This window comes from Xyrauchen texanus, chromosome 1 (genome assembly GCF_025860055.1).
Source record: "Xyrauchen texanus isolate HMW12.3.18 chromosome 1, RBS_HiC_50CHRs, whole genome shotgun sequence".
NCBI lineage: Eukaryota > Metazoa > Chordata > Actinopteri > Cypriniformes > Catostomidae > Xyrauchen > Xyrauchen texanus.
Window position 1 is genome coordinate 695,378 of NC_068276.1, and position 22,420 is coordinate 717,797.

At 41.0% G+C, this 22,420-nt stretch overlaps 1 protein-coding gene across 1 annotated transcript in view; it reads right to left on the reverse strand.

Annotated features, from left to right (window-relative positions):
• Positions 1–22,420, reverse strand: part of LOC127648178 (histone H3) — a 1,095,985-nt gene that overhangs the window by 523,607 nt on the left and 549,958 nt on the right. The window contains exon 6 of the mRNA XM_052132788.1: positions 890–913. Coding sequence (XP_051988748.1) covers positions 890–913 — 24 coding nt within the window. The remainder of the gene's footprint in view (positions 1–889; positions 914–22,420) is intronic.

The following is a 22,420-nucleotide window of genomic DNA, read 5'->3' on the forward strand; positions in this document are numbered from 1 at the left end:
ACTGTGAGCTGATCTTTCTGTCTGGTAGATTATAGAATACAGCTGATCATTCTGTATTTTATAGAATACTGTGATCTGATCCTTCTATTGATTAGTTCACAGAATAATATGAGTTGATTTGTGTACAGAATACTGTGTGCTGATCTTTTTAGTTTTTACAGTATACTAAAATGATTGTTCTGTCTGTTAGTTTACAGAATACTTTATGTTAATCTTTTTGATTGATTGTTCACAGAGTATTTTATGTTGTTGTTTCTGTAAATTCTGTTATTGATTTCTCTCCCATTTTAGATAAGAGTAACATCAAAGTGTCAGAAGTTCAGAGGTCATTCTCTTTTCTCAAATATAACTGCAGGTTCTCGGGAATGTTAAGGTAAAATGTGGAATAAATAAATGTATAAAGGAATAGGTTTATGGTGGTCTGGATATTTCTGATGAACAATTTACTCTTAGCAACAGAAGAAGAAGAGTGTTTAACCTTGGCTAAATGATGAGGTGTAATCTGTTTCTGGTCTCATGCTATAGATCACAGGCATTAACTGAGCTCATGGCAGTTATAAAGCTTTCATTTTCACACCCCAGCTGCGTTCATCTAGAGTGGATGGTGGTTGTCATGGTAACAGCTTCCCTATACCCTCAATGATGTCATGTTCTGATGATGTGTACATGAATTGATCTTTAGTAGCATCTCTCTTAAAGGGACAGGACCTCAATAATGCTATGACTGAGGCTAAAGGTACTATTCTGGCACAGCTGATGTATTCCTATCTTCTGTTTTTGTTTTCCTTTTGTCATTATATGATCATACTAAAAAGATTGAAACTAGAGCTGTAAAAATGCATTGTCTTCAGCATATTTTTTAAAGTAACAGTGTACTAACCAGACACACTGAAATGAGATTTCTGTCTCCACACTGAACATGAAACTGCTGAATAAAGTGACACAATCACAGCCAATCAGAAGATGTATAGTTATAAAGAGTGTGAGTATGGGCTAATGAGATTTCACAGTGGGCGGGGCTACCCGATGCAAAGAAATACAAAGAAAGCGATGAGAAAATGTCCTGTCGCTCGTTGTTCACTTCCGAGGGAACTCGCACTGCGTCGTTGAAAACGACTCTTTAGGGAACGCTCCTTAGCGTGCGCCTCTGAATTATGAATGAAACTATTCCAATCTTGATTGGTGTTGCGTCATGACGTAACATGTGACGGCATAACCGGATGCATAAAAGTGACGCCGGTACACACACACATTAGCTTTCGCTCTTCAGTAAGCGCTCTATGTTGAAATTGTTTGTCTTATTTGGTGTTGTTTGTCTGATTTAAAAATATTATGGCCACCGAACAGTTCAAGAAGTGCGTGCACCCCTGCCCTCGTTTCATTACGGGTAGGGACACGCACGCTTTATGTGTGAACTGTTTGGGAGCGCAGCACGCACAGGCAGCTCTCGAGGGATCTGCCTGTGAAAGTTGTGAAGCACTACCCATGAGAGTGCTGCGCTCCCGGTTGGCGTGCTTTGATGAGCACGGTCAGGCTCGCGTTCCCCACGGTTTTGGTCCCGCGTCTGTTGAGGCAGCGCGGCGATTGAGATCGCGGGGTTCACAGCGGGATTTTGTAGATGAGAATGAGACTGCTGCAGCACTTTCTCATTCTTCGTTTGAGGATCCCGAGCCTACTGTGAGTGGTGCAGAAGCCCGCGTCGCGGCTTCTTCTGCCCATGATCAGGTCCCAATGCTTGAGCTCACTGCTTCCGTGGAAGTGGATATGCTCAGCATCGATGCGGACGACCGTGAGCCAAGCACGCCAGTTTTTGGCCAAGCTTATGAGGAGTTTTTCCCCGATCTCCACAAAGATATCTAAAACGAGATCGTGGGGTAAACCGCATTCGTCCCGTATCTCCAGCCCCAGTGTTTGATTACAGACGATGTTTTGGGGGCACGGGACATGGGCTAAAACCCCGGCGCTGCCTAGTAAGCCCTGCAGAGATACATCTGCTTTAATAAGTAGGGCTTACATGGCGGCACACAATCGGTGTTGGTTTCCCGCCGTCTCTGACGCTTCGGGCCACATCAATTACCAGCGAACGCACACCGTGCCGTTCGTGTCAAAAAAATAAAAAATATAAAAAAACAACAAGCATCAATTGTGGTCACAAGAACCGTATCGACTAAATCCTGCCGGTCTCTCGCTTCAGGAAGTCGGGAACAGTGCTCGAAAAACACCCGAGACCAGCCTTAGTTCCCTTAGTTGAAGCTTCGAGAAAGAGGTCCTACCGAGGTGGTAGAACCTTGGAGGGCTGTCCCCCCCGCTGCAGAGCAACCGCGGTTGCTCTCGCAGCGGAGTCCTCAGGAAATCGGTGTCGGTTCCTGCCGTCTCTGACGCTTCGGGCCACATCAATTTCCAGCAAACGCACACCGTGCAGTTCGTGTCAAAAAATAAAAAACAAGCATCAATGGTGGTCACAGAAACCGTATCGACTAAATCCTGCCAGTCTTTCGCTTCAGGAAGTCGAGAACAATGCTTGAAAAACACCCGAGACCAGCCTCAAGAGGCTGGTTCCCTTAGTAGAAGCTTCGGGAAAGAGGTCCTACCGAGGTGGTAGAACCTCGGAGGGCTGTCCCCCGCTGCAGAGCAACTGAGGTTGCTCTCGCAGCGGAGTCCTCAGGAAGTCGGTGTCGGTTCCCGCCGTCTCTGACGCTTCGGGCCACATCAATTTCCAGCGAACGCACACCGCGTCAAAAAATAAAAAACACACATCAATTGTGGTCACAAGAACTGTATCGACTAAATCCTGTCGGTATCTCGCTTCAGGAAGTCGAGAACAGTGCTCCAAAAACACCCGAGACCAGCCTCGAGAGGCTGGTTCCCTTAGTAGATTTTGTAGAGGCATGGAATCATCTTCCCAACATATCTGCATGGGTCCTGCATATAATAAAATCAGGGTACAGACTGCAGTTCGGGCACCGCCCCCCAAATTCTCTGGGGTGGTGCAGACTACAGTGGTTCCGGAGCAGGCTCAGGTGATGGAACAAGAAGTGCAATCTCTGCTGCTGAAGGAGGCCATAGAACGTGTTCCTCATTCAGACAGGGAGTCCGGTCTTTACAGCCGGTACTTTATAGTTCCAAAAAGGATGGGGGTTGAGGCCGATTTTAGATCTCAGAGTTTTGAACCGGCCTTTGAGGAGGTTCAGGTTCAAAATGCTTACCATTCCTGTCATCGTGAGTCAGATCAGATTCAAGGACTGGTTTGTCACGATAGATCTAAAAGACGCCTATTTTCATGTACCCATCCTTCCATGTCACAGGAGGTTCCTGAGGTTCGCTTTCGGGGCGAAGCTTACCAATATCGGGTTCTTCTGTTTGGCCTAGCACTCTCTCCCCGCACATTCACCAAATGTATGGATGCAGCTCCTGCTCCTCTGAGACTTCAGGGCATCCGCATACTGAATTATATCGATGACTGGCTCATTCTGGCCCAGTCTCAAGAAATGGCGGTTCGGCATCGAGATGTCGTCCTTGGCCATATTCGAAGTTTGGGGTTGAGACTCAACACAAAAAAGAGTGTGTTACAACCATCCCAGTGCACAACGTTTCTGGGTGTTGTGTGGGACTCGGTTACGATGCAGGCACGCATGTCTCCTGCACGTATCGAGTCCGTTCTGGCGATGGTGTCCAGGTTAAAGCTAGGCCAGGCCATCACTGTAAAGCAGTTTCAAAGACTGCTGGGCCTCATGGCAGCGGCATCCAACATTATACCTTTGGGCCTTCTACACATGAGGCCCCTCCAGTGGTGGCTGAAAGCCAAGGGGTTTTCCCCCAAGGGGAATCCATTTCGTATAATCAGAGTAACGAGCAGGTGCCTTCGTTCTCTGCTAATATGGAAGAAACCTTGGTTCCTGTCCCTAGGGCCAGTGTTGGGAGCGTCATGTCGCCGGAAAACCGTTTCGACAGACGCCTCCCTCACTGGCTGGGGCGCGGTCATGGACGGCCGCTTTGCCAGGGGTCTGTGGCAGGACCATCATCATTCTTGGCACATAAACTGTCTAGAGATGTTGGCTGTGTTCAGGGCTCTGAGGAGCTTCCTTCCAGACATCTAAGGTTACCATGTCCTAGTACGTTCAGACAATACATCAGTGGTAGCTTATCTGAACCAACAAGGGGGACTCAGATCACGCCCTCTGTGCAGACTGGCGCATCAGATAATTCTTTGGTCCCAAGGGAAAATACTGTCTATCAGAGCAATGTATGTTCCGGGGGTTCAGAATCAGGGAGCAGACATCCTGTCGAGGCAGGGGCTGAGGCCCGGGGAATGGAGACTTCATCCAGAGGTGGTGAAGTCGATAGGGGACAAATTTGGACCATCAGAAGTGGATCTATCTGCGTCTCGAGGGACGTCCCACTGTCCACTTTGTTTCTCCCTCTCACATCCAGCCCAACTGGGGTTGGATGCCATGGTACAGGCCTGGCCGAGGCCTCGCCTGTACGCATTTCCCCCGATCGCTCTGCTCCCGGGAGTCCTGGAAAGGGTCCGCCAAGAGGACATCAGTCTACTTCTGGTTGCCCCGATGTGGCCGGCCCGAGTATGGTTCTCAGACATAATTTCACTCCTGATAGCTCCGCCACGGCAGATTCCTCTGAGGAGGGATCTGTTGTCTCAGGCAGGGGGCACAGTTTTCCACCCTCGTCCAGAGCTGTGGAAACTGTGGGTCTGGCCCCTGAGGGGTTCAGTACCTAAATGCTGGTCTATCAGCGGGGTGGTTGAAACCATACTTAGCTCTAGGGCTCCGCCTACTAGGAGATTATATGGCCTCAAGTGGAATGTGTTCTCCACTTGGTGTAGAGAACATGAATTAGATCCAATTAACTGCCCGGTGGCTTCAGTTCTGGAGTTCCTTCAAAATCGTTTCTCTGCGGGTCTCTCCCCTTCCACACTTAAGGTGTACGTGGCTGCCATTTCGGCTTTCCATGCACCACTGAGTGATGGGCCTCTGGGGAGGCACCAGCTGGTCATTCGTTTTCTCCGTGGTACATGGAGGATGAGACCGACAACCAGGTCCAGGGTTCCTGCCTGGGACCTGGCGGTGGTTCTCGAAGGGTTATCCCTGGCCCCTTCGGACCCCTTCAGTCGGCTTCAGCCCAAGGACCTGACGTTCAAGATGGCTTTCCTCTTAGCTATTACCTCTCTAAAGAGGGTGGGAGATCTTCAAGCCCTGGCAGTAACACCAGCTTGCTTGGAGTTTGCCCCTGGCGGAGTTAAAGCCATTCTGCACCCGAGACCTGGCTATGTGCCTAAGGTGCCTTCTAACACGGCACGGTCTACGGTCCTGCAGGCTTTTCATCCTCCACCTCATGTGTCAGCAGAAGAAGAGAGGCTCCATTTGCTCTGCCCTGTCAGAGCTTTGGGCATTTACCTCGAGAGGACCTCTTCTTGAAGGAGGTCGGACCAACTTTTAGTGTGTTTTGGGTCACCTAAGAAGGGGCTCCCTGCCTCGAAACAAACCATTAGTAATTGGATTGTTCAGTCTATTATCTCGGCCTACAAGGTTCACCTTTGGCCATAAGGGCTCATTCAACTAGAGGCATGGCGTCCTCTAGGGCTCTCTTATCGGGAGTGCCCCTCCAGGAGATCTGTGAGGCAGCCGGTTGGGCTACCCCGCACACTTTCATCAGGTTTTATAGTCTGCACCTCCCTAGTACGCCTGCCGCACGTGTGCTCTCGTCCTAGTTGAGTGCCTGAGTTCAGTTTCACTCTAGGGCAGGCCTTTTTTTGGTGCGAGGCCTAGTGGGCATTCGTTCCCCAAAGAGTCGTTTTCAATGACGCAGTGCGAGTTCCCTCGGAAGGGAACGTCTCAGGTTATGACTATAACCCTTGTTCCCTGAGAAGGGAACGAGACACTGCGTCGTCCTGCCATGCCCCTCAATGCCTGAGAGCGGCTTGCTTCATCGCTAGGCTAATGTGTGTGTGTACCGGCGTCACTTTTATGCATCCGGTTATGCCGTCACATGTTACGTCATGACGCAACACCAATCAAGATTGGAATAGTTTCATTCATAATTCAGAGGCGCACGCTAAGGAGCGTTCCCCAAAGAGTCGTTTTCAACGACGCAGTGTCTCGTTCCCTTCTCAGGGAACAAGGGTTATAGTTATAACCCGAGACGTTTTTCACAGACACGGCTGGTCAGGAGACAAGCAAATAGATATCTTTAAATCATGACAGTCAGTCCATGGCTACATCCGAAAACGTAGGCAGCTGACTTGCTAGCTTGCTCCTAATTAGTTAATGGCTTAACTGACAGCTAAATTTTAAATGAATGGAACTCTTAAGGAAACTGATCTCAGAACAGTTTGAAAAGCACCTGCCTCCATATGCAGCCTCCATAGGCAGTATTCTCCTGGTTTTGGATGCAGCCCATGACAATCGAATCAGGTGATCCAGAATGTTTATACCAAGTGTGCCGCACAAGCCCTCAAAAGTGAAGCCAAAACGTCTTGATCGCCCCCCGGTGACTGGTCCTAGTGTAGGTCATAAACCCCGCCTCCCCATGTTATTCAGCGGGACGTGAGACCAACTAAACAATTAAATTACACTTCACATATCTTTTTCCTAAAGATAGTTTCTGTTATTTACTGGCGTTTCTATCACGTTGATGTCATTTCAGGTGTTTGTTTTCAAAATAAGTTTGTTTTTAGTTATTTGATGCTATAAAAACGCTGCTGTGACATCATGATTGACAGCTGAGATTGACAGGTTCTCTGAGCGAAGTAGTCACTGAAGCACCAACTGACTTTTTTTCGGGATGTTCGGAGGACTGAGGAGATTGGAGCTTTAAATTTAATATCTACATTTCTATAATTAATTATTTCACACCGTCATAAGTCAAAAGTCAAAAGTGCAGGGGCGTGTGCTTGCGATTGATTCAGCGAGAGTGAGGGCGGGGCCTTGATTTCACGGCTTTACTTCCTGCTCACTACTGCGCAGGTCTGGTCCCGAAATCGCAACTGCGCAGACTCAAGTCCCAAGATGTCAGCGCCATATCGGGACACTGGCGGCTTCAGTTCTCACCAATGGAAAAGAGCGAAGGGGTTTTCGTCCATCTTTTTTTACAGTCTATGGTTTATACTGTCAGGAGATTGCTGCGTGAGTGCAATTTCAAAGTAAAAGCGCTTCACGTGTCCTATAAGTAAATGTTTTATTCACTATGCACTGAATGTACAATTGGTTTAATTCTGTATTTTTTAAGTAAATGCGATCGCTAACATGGACATGCCATCCATGGTTGCTGGACTTCTGTGTGTACCGTTATTTCCTCCTTCCTAATATATTAACCATTTCTTCATGTGCAAATACATTACTAAGATTGTATGACTAAACAGAAATCAGAATAAACTGCTACCTCCAATTTAAAATACAATATCATTTTTTTAGATTCTTTTTTACAAAGTTAACGTTTAGTGTGAAATAGAGTAAATATAGTGCTGAATAAACATTTATAAATTTTTTAGCAATTTTATATTATTTGTTACATTAAATTGTGTGATATATTGGCATTGTATCGTTCTATCGGCCACCCTGTAAATATGCGCATATCTCGTTTAAACAGGTGTAATAAACCAACCTCACACAAATTCAGCATCCAGTGGATCGTTCATTTATTTACCTCTGAAGCACGTATTCTATCAGTCTCTCCTCGGCAGTTCCCTGTAACTTTTAACATTCTTTTCTAATGATAAAATGTAAATATCAATAAAACTTCTATTACATACCATTTGCAAATACACAAACCTCTCAAAAATCCAGCCATCTTCCTCTGAAGCGCATGTTCTATCAGCCAGAATCAAAAACTTCAGGATCACATGTTTAGTGTGAAATAGAGTAAATATAGTGCTAAATAAACGTTTATCATTTATTTTGCTATTTTATGTTTATGTTATTTGCTACATTAAATTGTGTGATATATCGGCACTATATCGTTCTATCGGCCACCCTGCTCTCTATATATCGGTCTCGGCCATTAAAAAACTAATATCAGTGGACCACTACACATAATGAGGACAAATCTATCATAAAACTGACTTCTGTGTGTGTGGGAGTGTGTGTAAGAATACAGTGAAACTGCTGCCAGTGTGGAGGAGGAACAGATGAAAGAGAGAAATGTAGAGAAGATGAGAAACATGTGAGATAAGGAAAAACAGGGAAGTTTGCCTTTAAAGTTTCAAACATTACAGATGTGTTCGGAATGGAATACTTGCACACTCCATTCGGTTTAGAAACAGTATGTGAAACAGTTAGGCTTGCCACCTGTCTAGGATTTTCCAGGATGATCCAGGTGCGAAAGGTGCCTCAAAATGTTCCTCACAGGCTACTCAGCCTTAAAGGCACCTTTGTATCATGGACACATTTTCACATTGCGTTCAGAGTCAGAAATATGAGCCCTTGTTTATTAGCACACTATGCAAGGAGGAGACTCAAACACATTCTTAAGAAATCTTTTTAACATTTGCCTAGTTACTATAATGCTTTAATATTCTGAAAAACATGTCCAAAAGACAAATTTGCTTCCTTTTACTGTAGGAATTCTTAAGTTAATGGCGAACACTCCAAAAAGAAAATAAATAAATAAGACAAAATTACACTTTCCATTTTCATAACACATTTTTGGAATTTAATTGTGTGATCTATAACAAAATTGAATTAGTGAAGCTTAAAACATCTAAAAAATAATACTTTTTATAAAGATTGCTCAATCAAGTTTTATGTCAATGTGAATTGCACATTTAAACCAACACAAATAAATACATAAATGTACATAGCAATTCACTCTAACATTAACACAATTCAAGATTTACACGTTTCAATTTCATGACAAAATTCAATCAAAATTAGTTAAAATTTTACTAAATTTAATTTAGTAAAATTAAATGTGTCAAAGAGGGAGCTTATTTTTAATTTTGAAATTGATTATGTTTTGGTTTTGAGGGGTACATTGATTGTCAGAGGCGTCTCATAGCAACCAAACTGATATACGACGCTGCAATGCTATCAGTACGTTAATCAAAATAGAGTGTAATTACACCTGCCTGCACTGCATATGATGCATTATATTTTAATTATGCAATCTTTTGTACAATTTGTAACAGATTATTTTATAACAGCGTATAAAAATTAATAGAGGAAACACTGGAACAACAAGAGCCAAAGACGTTTGTCAGACGTGTTATTATATACACAGTTATGTGCATGTCATTGCCCCTTGAGTACTCGATTTATTAGTCAGAAGTGGTGGTGGTGTAGTGGGCTAAAGCACTAAACTGTTAAGCAGAAGGTTGTTGGTTCGAGTCAGAGTACTTGAGTAATCAGTCAGAGTATTCAAGTAATTAGTCAGAGTACTTGAGTAATTAGTCTGAGTATTCAAGTAATTAGTCAGAGTACTCAAGTAATTAGTCAGAGTACTTGAGTAATTAGTCTGAGTATTCAAGTAATTAGTCAGAGTACTCGTAATTAGTCTGAGTACTCATAATTAGTCAGAGTACTCGAGTAATTAGTCAGAGTATTCAAGTAATTAGTCAGAGTATTCAAGTAATTAGTCAGAGTACTTGAGTAGTTAGTCAGATTATTCAAGTAATTAGTCAGAGTACTTGAGTAATTAATCTGAGTATTCAAGTAATTAATCTGAGTATTCAAGTAATTAGTCAGAGTACTCGAGTAATTAGTCTGAGTATTCAAGTAATTAGTCAGAGTACTTGAGTAATTAGAGTACTCGAGTAATTAGTCAGAGTACTCGAGTAATTAGTCAAGTATTCGAGTAATTAGTCAGAGTACTCAAGTAATTAGTCAGAGTACTCGAGTAATTAGTCTGAGTATTCAAGTAATTAGTCAGATTATTCAAGTAATTAGTCAGAGTACTCGAGTAATTAATCTGAGTACTCGAGTAATTAGTCTGAGTATTCAAGTAATTAGTCAGATTATTCAAGTAATTAGTCAGAGTATTCAAGTAATTAGTCTGCGTACTTGAGTAATTAGTCAGAGTATTCAAGTAATTACTCAGAGTACTCGAGTAATTAGTCAGAGTATTCAAGTAATTAGTCAGAGTACTCGAGTAATTAGTCAGAGTATTCAAGTAATTAATCTGAGTACTCGAGTAATTAGTCAGAGTACTCGAGTAATTAGTCAAGTATTTGAGTAATTAGTCAGAGTACTCGAGTAATTAGTCAGAGTACTCGAGTAATTAGTCTGAGTACTCGAGTAATTAGTCAAGTATTCGAGTAATTAGTCAGAGTACTCGAGTAATTAGTCAGAGTACTCGAGTAATTAGTCTGAGTACTCGAGTAATTAGTCAAGTATTCGAGTAATTAGTCCGAGTACTCGAGTAATTAGTCAGAGTACTCGAGTAATTAGTCTGAGTATTCAAGTAATTAGTCAGATTATTCAAGTAATTAGTCAGAGTATTCAAGTAATTAGTCAGAGTACTTGAGTAATTAGTCTGAGTATTCAAGTAATTAGTCTGCGTACTTGAGTAATTAGTCAGAGTATTCAAGTAATTACTCAGAGTACTCGAGTAATTAGTCAGAGTATTCAAGTAATTACTCAGAGTACTCGAGTAATTAGTCAGAGTATTCAAGTAATTAGTCAGAGTACTCGAGTAATTAGTCAGAGTATTCAAGTAATTAGTCAGATTACTCGAGTAATTAGTCAGAGTACTTGAGTAATTAGTCTGAGTATTCAAGTAATTAGTCAGAGTACTCGAGTAATTAGTCTGAGTATTCAAGTAATTAGTCAGAGTACTCGAGTAATTAGTCAGAGTATTCAAGTAATTAGTCTGAGTATTCAAGTAATTAGTCAGAGAACTCGAGTAATTAGTCAGAGTATTCAAGTAATTAGTCAGAGTACTCGAGTAATTAGTCAGAGTATTCAAGTAATTAGTCAGAGTACTTGAGTAATTAGTCAGAGTATTCAAGTAATTAGTCAGAGAACTCGAGTAATTAGTCTGAGTATTCAAGTAATTAGTCAGAGTACTCGAGCAATTAGTCAGAGTATTCAAGTAATTAGTCAGAGTACTTGAGTAATTAGTCCGAGTATTCAAGTAATTAGTCCGAGTACTCAAGTAATTAGTCAGAGTACTCCAGTAATTAGTTAGAGTACTCGATTAGACAAAATGACCAAAATGCCCAACCCTACAGTATGCCAGTGTAGTAGAATGTCTGAATCCTCTGTGTTCATAAAATGATCAAATAATGAGTGATGGAGGAAACATACTGACAGCAGTTTGTGATTGGAGGATTTTCCTGGTGCCCCCAGAAACTCCCAGTCTAATTAACAACAAGAACTTGCCCACCCTAAAGAACAAAATTTTAAGCTTTAAACCAAGTGAGTCACTATCATCAGTGAGATGGAAAAGTGCTGTCTGTTGGCAGGAAACAGGAAGACAGATTCCGTGAGGCTCTGAGAGAGACGGCTGAGGTGTCTAATTAGCGTACACACACACATTGACACACTCTTGTTTCTTTAATTGTCTTTTGATCTCTCTCTCTCTCATGTCTGTCTCATTCTCCCTAAGGCTCTGTGATATTTTCAGCACTAATGAAGTCAAAGCTTTCTCTGAAAATACACCACATATCTCTGCGTCATCCAGACCGAAATGTCACGATGAATTCAAGCGTTAATACTCCGCAAAATATCACAAGACATCAGAGATGACATTCATAAAACAATGGCAGATGGGGATGTAATGTATCCTTACTTCATTCAGCTTTATGAAGCCAGCAAAAAGTGGTGAACCGAGTGTCTGTCTCACTGACTCATCACAATCAGAGCTTTGAATGAACCGTGAGTGTGTTTGGACAGAGAATGACAACATGCAGTGACATTTTGATAGTGGAAAAAGTCCAGATGCAAATTGAAAAAAATTTAAATAAATAAATAATAAAACACTGGTTTCTTTTCTACTGAAGACTTGAAGACTGGAATCACTGTTAATTTTGCTGCTACATTATCCAGTATATTAGTTGATAATAAAGTGTTTCTTAATAAGCGATATGTTTATATTGAACTAATGTGTAGTTAGAGGTTTGTGTTTCTTTACATATTAAAGACACACCCAATTAGTTTCACACAATAATGTAAAGATATTCGAAACTGATTATGCATAAAAACAACACTGGTATCGGATCGGAAGAGAAAAAGTGGTATCGGTGCATCCCTACTATAAATGTTGTTTTTTTTATTCAGTATCAATTTTAAAACTACCATCTGATTAATCGGTTATCGGCTTGTCTTCCCAACTTAGTTATCGGCATCTGCAAAATCCTATATCGGTCGACCTCTAATTCTGGGAACCCAGAATTAGAGGTCGACCGATATAGGATTTTGCAGATAAATTGATTACCACAAAAATTCATTTCGACTAGCCCCTCCTTTTCTTAAAAAAAGAGTTACAGTGAGACACTTACAATGGAAGTGAATGGGGCCAATTTTTTAACGTTCAGATACTCATTGTCCCAAAAGTATAGACACAAGACATAAACAATATGAATGTAACCATGATTGTAGTGTGAAAAAAATCGCTTATTAATCTTTTCTGTGTAATGACAATATAAAACCCTAAAATGACTGTAAAAATTACTATTTAAACAAATTTACAGCTCAAATAGAAGAATTATTGTTAGTGCTTTTATACAATTATAAGCTTCACATTTCTGTTTAAAACCCTCCAAAAATTGGGTCCATTGACTTCCAATGTAAGTGCCTCACTGTAACCTCCATTTTTGCTTTTTTTAAAGAAAAGGAGGAGTGCGTCGAAATTCTATTCTGTCGTAATCAATATTGTGCCACAAATGCTGTGGATTGAACTTAACTTGTATTGAACCCGGAATATTCCTTTAAATCAGTAACCACTCTTAATGATTCAGGCCACGTCCACACTTGTCCTTTTTACGTCGTAAACTCTGTTTTTCAGTGTCGTAACATTAGCGTTTCCAAAGTATGCATTAATGGAGAGCATTCATCTCTTTCAATTCAGGGTCAAACATTTCTTCTGTCGTGGAGATTCAGAATTCGAAATAATTATGAGATCTTGTAAATCAGAAGTGGATCAAATCGGGAAAACTGTTTGAAACCAGTCGTACATATGACACAAAGGGAGTTATGTTTGCATAACACTAAATTACAAATAATACATTTGACTTAATAAAACAGTATTAACACTACACTATACTGTACATTGAGAAATGTGTAACATTACATCATGTAATTACTATTCATGAGAAGAGCTTACAAGGTATATAATTCTGCCATTTTAGTTTTTACTAGATGGAGACAGATATATCGGTTTTACCGATTAATCGGTGCCGATATTTGCTTTTTGGAACAATCCTTATTGGCAAAAATCTATGGTAATAGTTTTTTCATAATTTCGTCATTTCTAATTAAGAGCCCCCGGTGTGACTCGGGCTTGTTTATACTTAAAAGTCCCTTGTTATTCACCAAATCTTCATTTTGACGGTTATTTTCGGGATTTTGGTTGAACAATAAACTGCATCTGGGACTCTGTCTATGCCCATCAAAGCAAGCAAAGAATAAGAATAATTATTTTGTCATTCTATAAATTTATTTTAAAAACTATCGTCTAATTAATCGGTTATCTGCGTTTACCACACCTCAGTCATCGGTATTGGTGAAATCCACTATCGGTTGACCTCTAGTTTTTACATGACGTCACCGGGGTCAAGTGCAAAAAAAACCATTTTCAACCTCTAATTACGAGTTCTTGATGTGAAGGTTTTTTAGTCGGACAGTTGTAATTACTGTCATTCTGACATGATGTGAACACAGCACGTTTCTAACCTTAGAAAACCTTTAAGTAATTGTTTGCTTTCTGTCTCTCTCTCTCTCACACACACACACACACACATTTATACTGTATAAATAAATATATATATATATATATATATATATATATATATATATATAAATATACTGTATATGTTCTCTTATAAGAGCCTGTCACGGCCATCTCTCTCTCTCACATAAGCCTGCTTTTGTCTGCTGTTCATTATTGTGTCTGTGTCTGTGTGTGAAACAGAGGCCGTCTATGTGAGAAGTGTCAGGCGTCTGGGCAGTTTCTGCACATTTCTTGTGATGTGTGTGTGTGTGTGTGTGTGTGTGTGTGTGTGTGTGTGTGTGTGTGTGTGTGTGTATGTGTATTTTGTGCTCATCTGCCCGTGACTAAACTCTTAACACCCCTCCCCCTAATGCAGTGGCTCAGGGCCCACCATACATACACACACACACACACACACACACACACACACACACACACACACACACACACACACACACATTTATCTATTTAAACGGAAACATAACATAGACTTCTATTGTTTTGTTTTTTGTATGTATAAAATCATTAATGATTTAAAATAATTGTACTTATTGAGGACGTCCTCATATGTCACTAAAGGGAGGTTTAGTCAGGTTTAGCTCACTTCTAGGGATATTTTAAATAATTAAATTAAATTATAATATATTATATTTCATTATATTGTATTATAATGTTCTATATAACATTATATTCTATAATATTGTAATGTATTGTATTTTGTTTTATTATTTAAGCAATACCACTTTTATAGTTCAACAAACTAGTAAATAATATTGATTATCTTTTCAGACAAAAAACAGAATTTTGTCAGTGATTGATTGACTCACTAATGACATAAAAAATGCTTATTTGTCGCCACCTACAGGAGTAAATATGCAATCTCCAGAAATGATCACTGAACAAAGTTTATTCAAAATCTCCACCTCTATTTCGTCCAATCAGATTCAAGGACCAGAACTTCTGTTTTATATTAAATTATATTATATTATACCGTTCCTATAGCCCTAAACCTGACTCTCTCTCACACACACACAGCTTTGCTGAGCTATTCATTCTTAAAACAACAACGGAGGCTTCTATCTCACTAGCATCCCTCATGCACCCTGTCTATCCTTATCAAGCACTTTCATTCATGTGTGTGTGTGTGGGTGTGGGTGTCAAACACACACACGGCCTCATTCCCTGCCATCCAAACTTCATTCAGCCTTCACATGGCTGATGTCACCATAACAACCGGTCATGCTTGCCTTTCAGCCTGGAGACTGTAACCCAGCAACAGGAAGCAGTGTCACCCCCCACGCCCCCTAACACCCCAATCCTCACCAAAACCCCCTTTGGGAACACAAGCTCATAGTGTGAATGAGACACTGAGAAAAGAGAAAGCTAGAGATGAGAACTGAAAATAAGATTTAGATTAGACTACACAAACTCACATATTACAGTAAGTCATAGGAATAGAAAAAGGAATAGTTCTGTAATTCTGCAGGCTGTTACCATGAAAATGGTGTGAATTCTGCACCATTTTTGCTAAATGACATTACGTGGTTCATAGCACGCATCACACCACTTCCGACATGAAATGTCCACCGGGTGGTGTTAAAAGTGAGTTAAATGTTCTCCAAGCAACCGAAAGATGGCTTGAAGATTCAGCACAGCTTGCAATGCAAGATTTAGTGTATGAGCAAAGCAGCCAATATGAAGCAGCTCCATCATCTCCACAGCATGCATTTGGCAGACGCTTTTATCCAAAGTGACTTACAGTGCACTTATTACAGGGACAATCCCCCCGGAGCAACCTGGAGTTAAGTGCCTTGCTCAAGGACACAATGGTGGTGGTCGTGTGGATCGAACCAGTGACCTTCTGATTAACAGCATTGTCAGTCACAATGACTGGATCATTCTTAGTGAGCTCCCACTCTTCCAAAGCCTGTGAAGCAGTACACATATTTGCCCCTGTGTGGCTAGCCTGCATATGCCTCGTCTGCAACACATTTGAAACTAGAACCCAGTCATCACATAAAGAGTGGCAGGTAATAGTGATATAGGAGTCTTGACTCCTTGGCGTCCAACCGTCGCACGTGAGGGCCACTGCCCACTGACTGTAGGGACAAAGCAATGTCTCTTTGTTCTTCGTAACACAGTCTCGGAATCACCTCCTCGCTTATCGAATCGACCACATAAAACAATTTTTTTGCTCACCCCTAATATTAAACGTACAAACAAATACAAAGCACATTAAGGCAGCATTGATTCCAACCTGACATTGTAAATCATCACCAGTGTAATGGTGATAATAACACAAAGTGCCTGTGGCCGGTTTCACAAAGATAGACTTTGACTAAGGCTTAGATATAGTAGATAGTCAGACTTCAGATAGACATCTAAATTAGAGCGTTGCACAAAGCACTTAAGACTCTGACTATCTTAAGTAGTACTACACTGCAATGCATTCTGGGTAAAATAAGACACTTTTCAAAACAAAAAACATGGCGGACCGAGTAAGTGCATTCAACCGCTCAGTGCAGTTTACACCAGCGGAAAATATGTGTTTGTTGGAGGAGTATAATATTTACAAGGACATTTTATTTGGAAAATTTAACGGAGAATGTAGCAATAAAAAAAAGTGTTTAATTTGGAAAAAGATTGCGACGACAGTAAACAGCGTTAATCCGACCGTTGAGCGGAGCGTTAAAGACGTACAGAAAAGGTACAAAAACATGGTACAAGATGCCAAAAAAGAAATATTCAGGAGAAAGTATCCAAAAACGGGAGGAGGACCCCAAGAGAAACTTAAGGACACCACTGAAATGGTGATGACTATTTATGGTGGACAGTCAGCCTATGTTCTGGGGGATAAGCGGAGGACGGTAAAGTGGAGTGTGTGGCGTCAACATCGGCGTCACCGGCGGAGTTCCCTCAGCCACTGACAGCAGCACCCGCCTTGTCAAGAGGAAGAGCCAGACAGTCAAGAGGAGAATACAGGTAACTGCGGGTGATTGTTTTAAAGAAATCAGTTTGTTTTATACTTTTGCTTCATTGCCGTCGATTTGATGCTAATAAAGTCAAGTTGATGTATGCTTGTGTGAACCGGTAAGCTTGCTAGCCAGCAAATAAACGTGAACAACGTATGTTCTAAGTCTGCAATTTATATAATGTAGGAATCCGATTCATGAAGCAAGTTAGTAGGGCTGGGCGATATATCGCATCACATTGATATGCGCATCTCGTCAGTAAAGCCGGTTCCTTGATTAGTAGTAAATCACCTTCACCTGCTTTCAGATGGAGCGGCAAAAAGTGATCTAATGGTGTTGGTTATATTATGACAAGCATCATTTGAACTTTATGTTTGTGATTTATGCTGTTGGTTACAGTATAACTGTGATTCTGCATAAATATCCAGAATTTTGGATATAGGCCTACTATAAAGGATTTCTTAAAAGTTGTTTAAAAAAAAAACTTTCTTTTAGGCACATGCAAATAAAAGAAAACGCGTGCAAATAGAAAAAAAGTGTGGAAATAGAAAAAAACGCATGCAAATAGATCAAGGAACCGGCTTTACTGACGAGATGCGCATAACAATGTCATGCGATATATCGCCCACCCCTACAAGTAAGGTAATGTTATGTCTGTACTTATTTTTAGTGACCCTGTCTTTGACTTGGGACCGAAGCGAGGCAGTGGAGGAGGAGCCGGGTGAGAGACGGGAGGGGACGGGAGATAAAGAGTCTGAGTCAGCGTCAGCGTCAGGATCAGCATCAGCTACAGCTGCTGGTCCCGTGGTTTGCACATCAGTGTCGAGAGGAACAACTATGTCAATGGTGCTAGACAAACAATACAGAAATCTTGAACTGGAAGAGAGGAAATTGCTGCTCGAGATTGAAGTTTTACAGCTTCAGAGAGATAAATTAAAATTAGACTTGCACAAACAGTCACTGGAGTTGTAAATATCTTGAATACTTCCAATAAGACAATGAGGTATTTTAGGCTAATTCTTTTCTGTGTTTTTTAAAGCAGTTTTAAAAGTTAATATGTTGAGTAGGCCTGCTTCTAATCTGCCTTATTAGTTTTACACAGGTTAAGAGTTTGAGCGGTAGATATGTTGTACTTTTAATAACCTTGATGATTTTGATATGAATGAAATGAGACACAAACGCTGTATAATTTATTGTACTAATTTATTGAATGAACAGTATGTCACTTGAGAAAACTTCAAAAAATAAATATATATTTATTAAGTTGGTTGCTACTCATTTAAGCCTAATAGGTAAAGACAGACAACATGGTGGCCCACTTTGATGTGATTTTTGTTGTTGTTTTAGACATTGAAAATCCTGTCAACATACATCTGACGCTACATATCGACCGGTTCCATTCTGCTCCTCTAAATCTTCTCTGTCCTCCAGTTCATTGTGATTGTCATCTCTGATATCCTCTCCTTGAGGGTCAGGTAGCCGGAGATCCCTAATGATTAAGAAGTAAACAATTATGATTATAGTTGTAGAATGTGGTAAATAGTTATTCAATTAGGCCTATTGAAAATGGCTAGCAATTTAAATTGTTTGTTTTCAGGTAGGCCTACCTCGCTATGTTATGCAGCACAACAGTCGCACAGATGATGTTACACACTCTGTCAGGTGCCATTCGCAATTCCCCATGTAGACAATGGAAACGCCTCTTCAGTACACCAAATGCCCGCTCTACAGTGTTCACGAGTTGAACAGTGTGCTGCGTTGTAGTTTCTCTGTGCAGGTGTAGTAGGATTCAGGAAGGGAGTTAGGAGCCAAGGTTTTAGAGGGTAGCCAGAGTCCCCCAACAGGACCCCATCGATAATGCCTTGCTCAAATGCACGGAAAAGTTGAGAATTTTGAAGAATTCGAGAGTCATGAATTGATCCAGGCCAGCGCGCCACACAGTTGAGGAACCGGAGATCAGAATCACAAACAGCCTGAATGTTTAGGCTGTGATATCCTTTTCTATTCACAAACAAATGTTCATGAGCTGTTGGAGCCTGGATTCTGACATGTGTCCCATCAATTGCTCCAACAACATTGGGAAATCTTGCTATGCTGAAGAACCCTCTTTTGACTCTGTTCAGCTCAGCCAGTTGGTTTGGAAACTGAGGGAGCTTATTTGAAAGTGCCCTTGATACCCTGTATACCACCCGTGACACAGAAGCTTTGCTGAGACCCACTGTGTCACCAACAGCATTCAGAAACGTTCCTGTTGCATAAAATCTCAACGCAGTGCAAACCTGTAGCACTGCTGGGATGCTGTGGCTTCTTGAAGTGGCAGGGCTCAGTACTTCAGCTAATTCATCTGTCAGACTCAGTATAGCTTCCTTGGGCAAACGAAACCGACCGATAAAGTCCTCATTATTATATATTTCCAGTAGGTTACTGCGGTCCCTAAAAACCCTTTCCCTTCTCATAGCGCTCTCCATAACGTCGTCATCAAACCACAAATTATGAGCCATTTTCCCTTTTCTTTTGGCTGTTTGTAATGTAACTGATTGCTACTGTTGGTTGCCAAGGTAACATAGAGTCTTAGACCTAAGTTAGCCTGGGGGTAAGGTGTCTAATTTTTTTGGTCTAAATTAAGTCAGTCTTTACTTTTGTGAAACTGTCTAAATTGCATTAGACTAGTCTATGAGCAAATTTTAGACTTGTCTAACACTATAGACCGGTCTAAAATAGCTTTGTGAAACCGGCTGCTGGTGTGTAAAAACGGAACTGGTTTATGGATGAAGCCAAAAAGGAGTTAGAAGGTGACCATAGCAACCCAGTGACCATGGTAACCTAGTGACTGAGTATCTGTGATGTAATGTAGAATGCACAGTCACACACATGCAGTATACTCAATTATATTTCTCAAGTTTAGATAGCCAACACACACTCATAAGCCCCACCACCCGTCCCCCAAAAGGTAAATAGATCACTTCCTGTTAGCATCAACCTAAACGCTCAATTAGACAATAACCAGAATAAATATGTACAAACACACATACACGTAACACAAATCCCTGCTAGAGTCCTCCAGAGCGCTATACTATAAATACACACACGCCAGAGCTCATTAGTGTACATTTGTTCATCTGTATGTGAGTTTTGCCTGCAGAGAAACTACAGTTAGACTCTATCTGTGAGATACAGGACATGTGTTTGTGTAATGTTTGGGAGTGCCTTTGGGAGTGTCCAATTGTTTATTTTTGTATTTGTTAAGTGTGAAATTGACTTTCCGCAAGTATTTTTCATAAAATGCTTCATAAAAGAGTTACAGGCCATGAACAAAACCAACCAGCTCTGAGCTGATTCACAACATTACAAACTGAGAAAATTTTTTTGATAATTGGACAAACAGACAAAAGCTTTAAGGAGGAAATGAACTACAATCCTATGAAGCATTGCGAATTATGTCATCTAATTAAAAACCATGGACAAATATGAAACTATTGATTTAAGCTTGTTGATATATAGAGCAAATATAAGTAGTCTGTGAGTGAAGGAGAGCAGCTCGATTGCATCATTCACTGTGCGGCATGCGAGCGGGCTGTTACTGCAGAGCTCTTTTGCCGCACTTTGTTAGCTGCAATTCTCTGATTGGTAGATCTCTGTTCAGGATTATGGGTAGTGTAGTTATTTACCAGGATTTCTTCTCAAGGTAGGTCTGTCTTTAAAGGTTAATAAGTTAGTATTTAAAATCTATTCGTCAAAGGAAAATTGAATGGGATTTTTACTTCTGGAACCCGGTTGTTGCACTCTATTAGTCACATGGCAATTACGGCTCAGGTAATTAGCTTACAAACGTTCTGTGCCTGTAAGCAAAGATGACAGCATGGGCCATCCAAGTAACTGCCATTGAAATTGAATGGGAATGCTGACAGATAGCTCTCTGCAGGTATTATAGACATCCTTGATATCATGGACATTTCCGTTTGATATCTATTTTCTATTTTTATTTACAACACCACACCCGTTGTGGCTTGTGTTTCATACAGTTTTTAATCAAAGAACCTGAGTCATGATTCAAACACACACTCACATCCACTTTGCTCATTTCTCCTCGCATTTCTGCAGCACACTGAGGAATGTTTGTGTGTGTATTGCGCATCTGGCATCCACTGCATTCCTCTGCATCGGCACAAGGCCAGAAACACACACACACACACACACACACGCGCGCACACACACACACACACACACACACACACACGGACAAAGACAAACTGCAGGAAGAAACACAGTCCGAATTTATTCACTCTAGGTTGCGTCCAAACACAATCAGATGCACATCTTTGGCACTGTTTTAACATACAGCAGAATGCATTACACAAGGAGGTCAAAGGTCAAACAATAGTGCAGACGAGTGTGTATTCTGATGAGCTCTGTAGATACACTTGCTGCTGATGGAAAAGAAGCCTGCACATCTTCCCGTCCCTCGCCTTGCTGGCTTATTCCTTCTGTGTTCATTTATTCACTTCAACTGGAGGAAAGTGTGGTTGCCATGGACACCCATCTGTGAGTGGTCAGCCTCACTTCCTGGCTTGGCTACGTCCACAACATAAACACAATATTACAAATGAATCCACACATCATATTCTTTATGATAGATATGTATGTATGTATGTTGTGTATATTTGGTAGTATTTGTCATTACTGAATCGTGTGTAACGGTGGAAATTAATTAAGTGTAATTTTTGTGTTGACATTTTTGCACAGTTTCTCTGTAAATGGCAAATGGCTTCCATCAGCCTCAGGAACATAGCAGATGGCTAGACTCTTAGTGTGTGTGTGTGTGTGTGTGTGTGTGTGTGTGTGTGTGTATGTGTGTGTGTGTGTGTGTGTGTGTGTGTGTGTGTGTGTGTGTGTGTGTGGTGTGTGTGTGTGTATTTATCACTTGTGGGATCAAATGTCCCATAAGGTTAGTAAAACCGAATTTTTGACCTCGTGGGGACATTTTGTGGTCCCATGAGGAAAACAGCTATAAATCACACTAAATGATGTTTTTGAAAATGTAAAATGCAGAAAGTTTTCTGTGAGGGTTAGGTTTAGGGTAGGGTTAGGTTTAGGGATAGAATATATAGTTTGTACAGTATAAAACCATTATGTCTATGGAAAGTCCCCATAAAACATGGAAACACAACTGTGTGTGTGTGTGTGTGTGTGTGTGTGTGTGTGTGTGTGTGTGAGAGAGAGAGAGAGAGAGAGAGAGTAAATTTGATGTAAAATGATGTTAACATTGGGAAGAGGGAGAGAGCTTGCTAGTTATCTTTCTTCTCCACGTCTTTTATTTTCTCTTGTCCTCCTTTTCCTCCTCTCCATCTCTCTGTCAGTTTAACTCATCCTCTTGAGCTTGATTGAGCTATTTCTGGAGAAACATCACACTCACTTTAAACACATCGATACAAACACACACACACGTAAATCCCATTGGTCACCTCTTGAGTCGTCTCTAGAGCTGGGTGATATAGCTATAATATATATCGTAGTATTTTTCAGACAATACTTAAGTACATTTAAATGTTTCCCACACTATTTTCATTAAA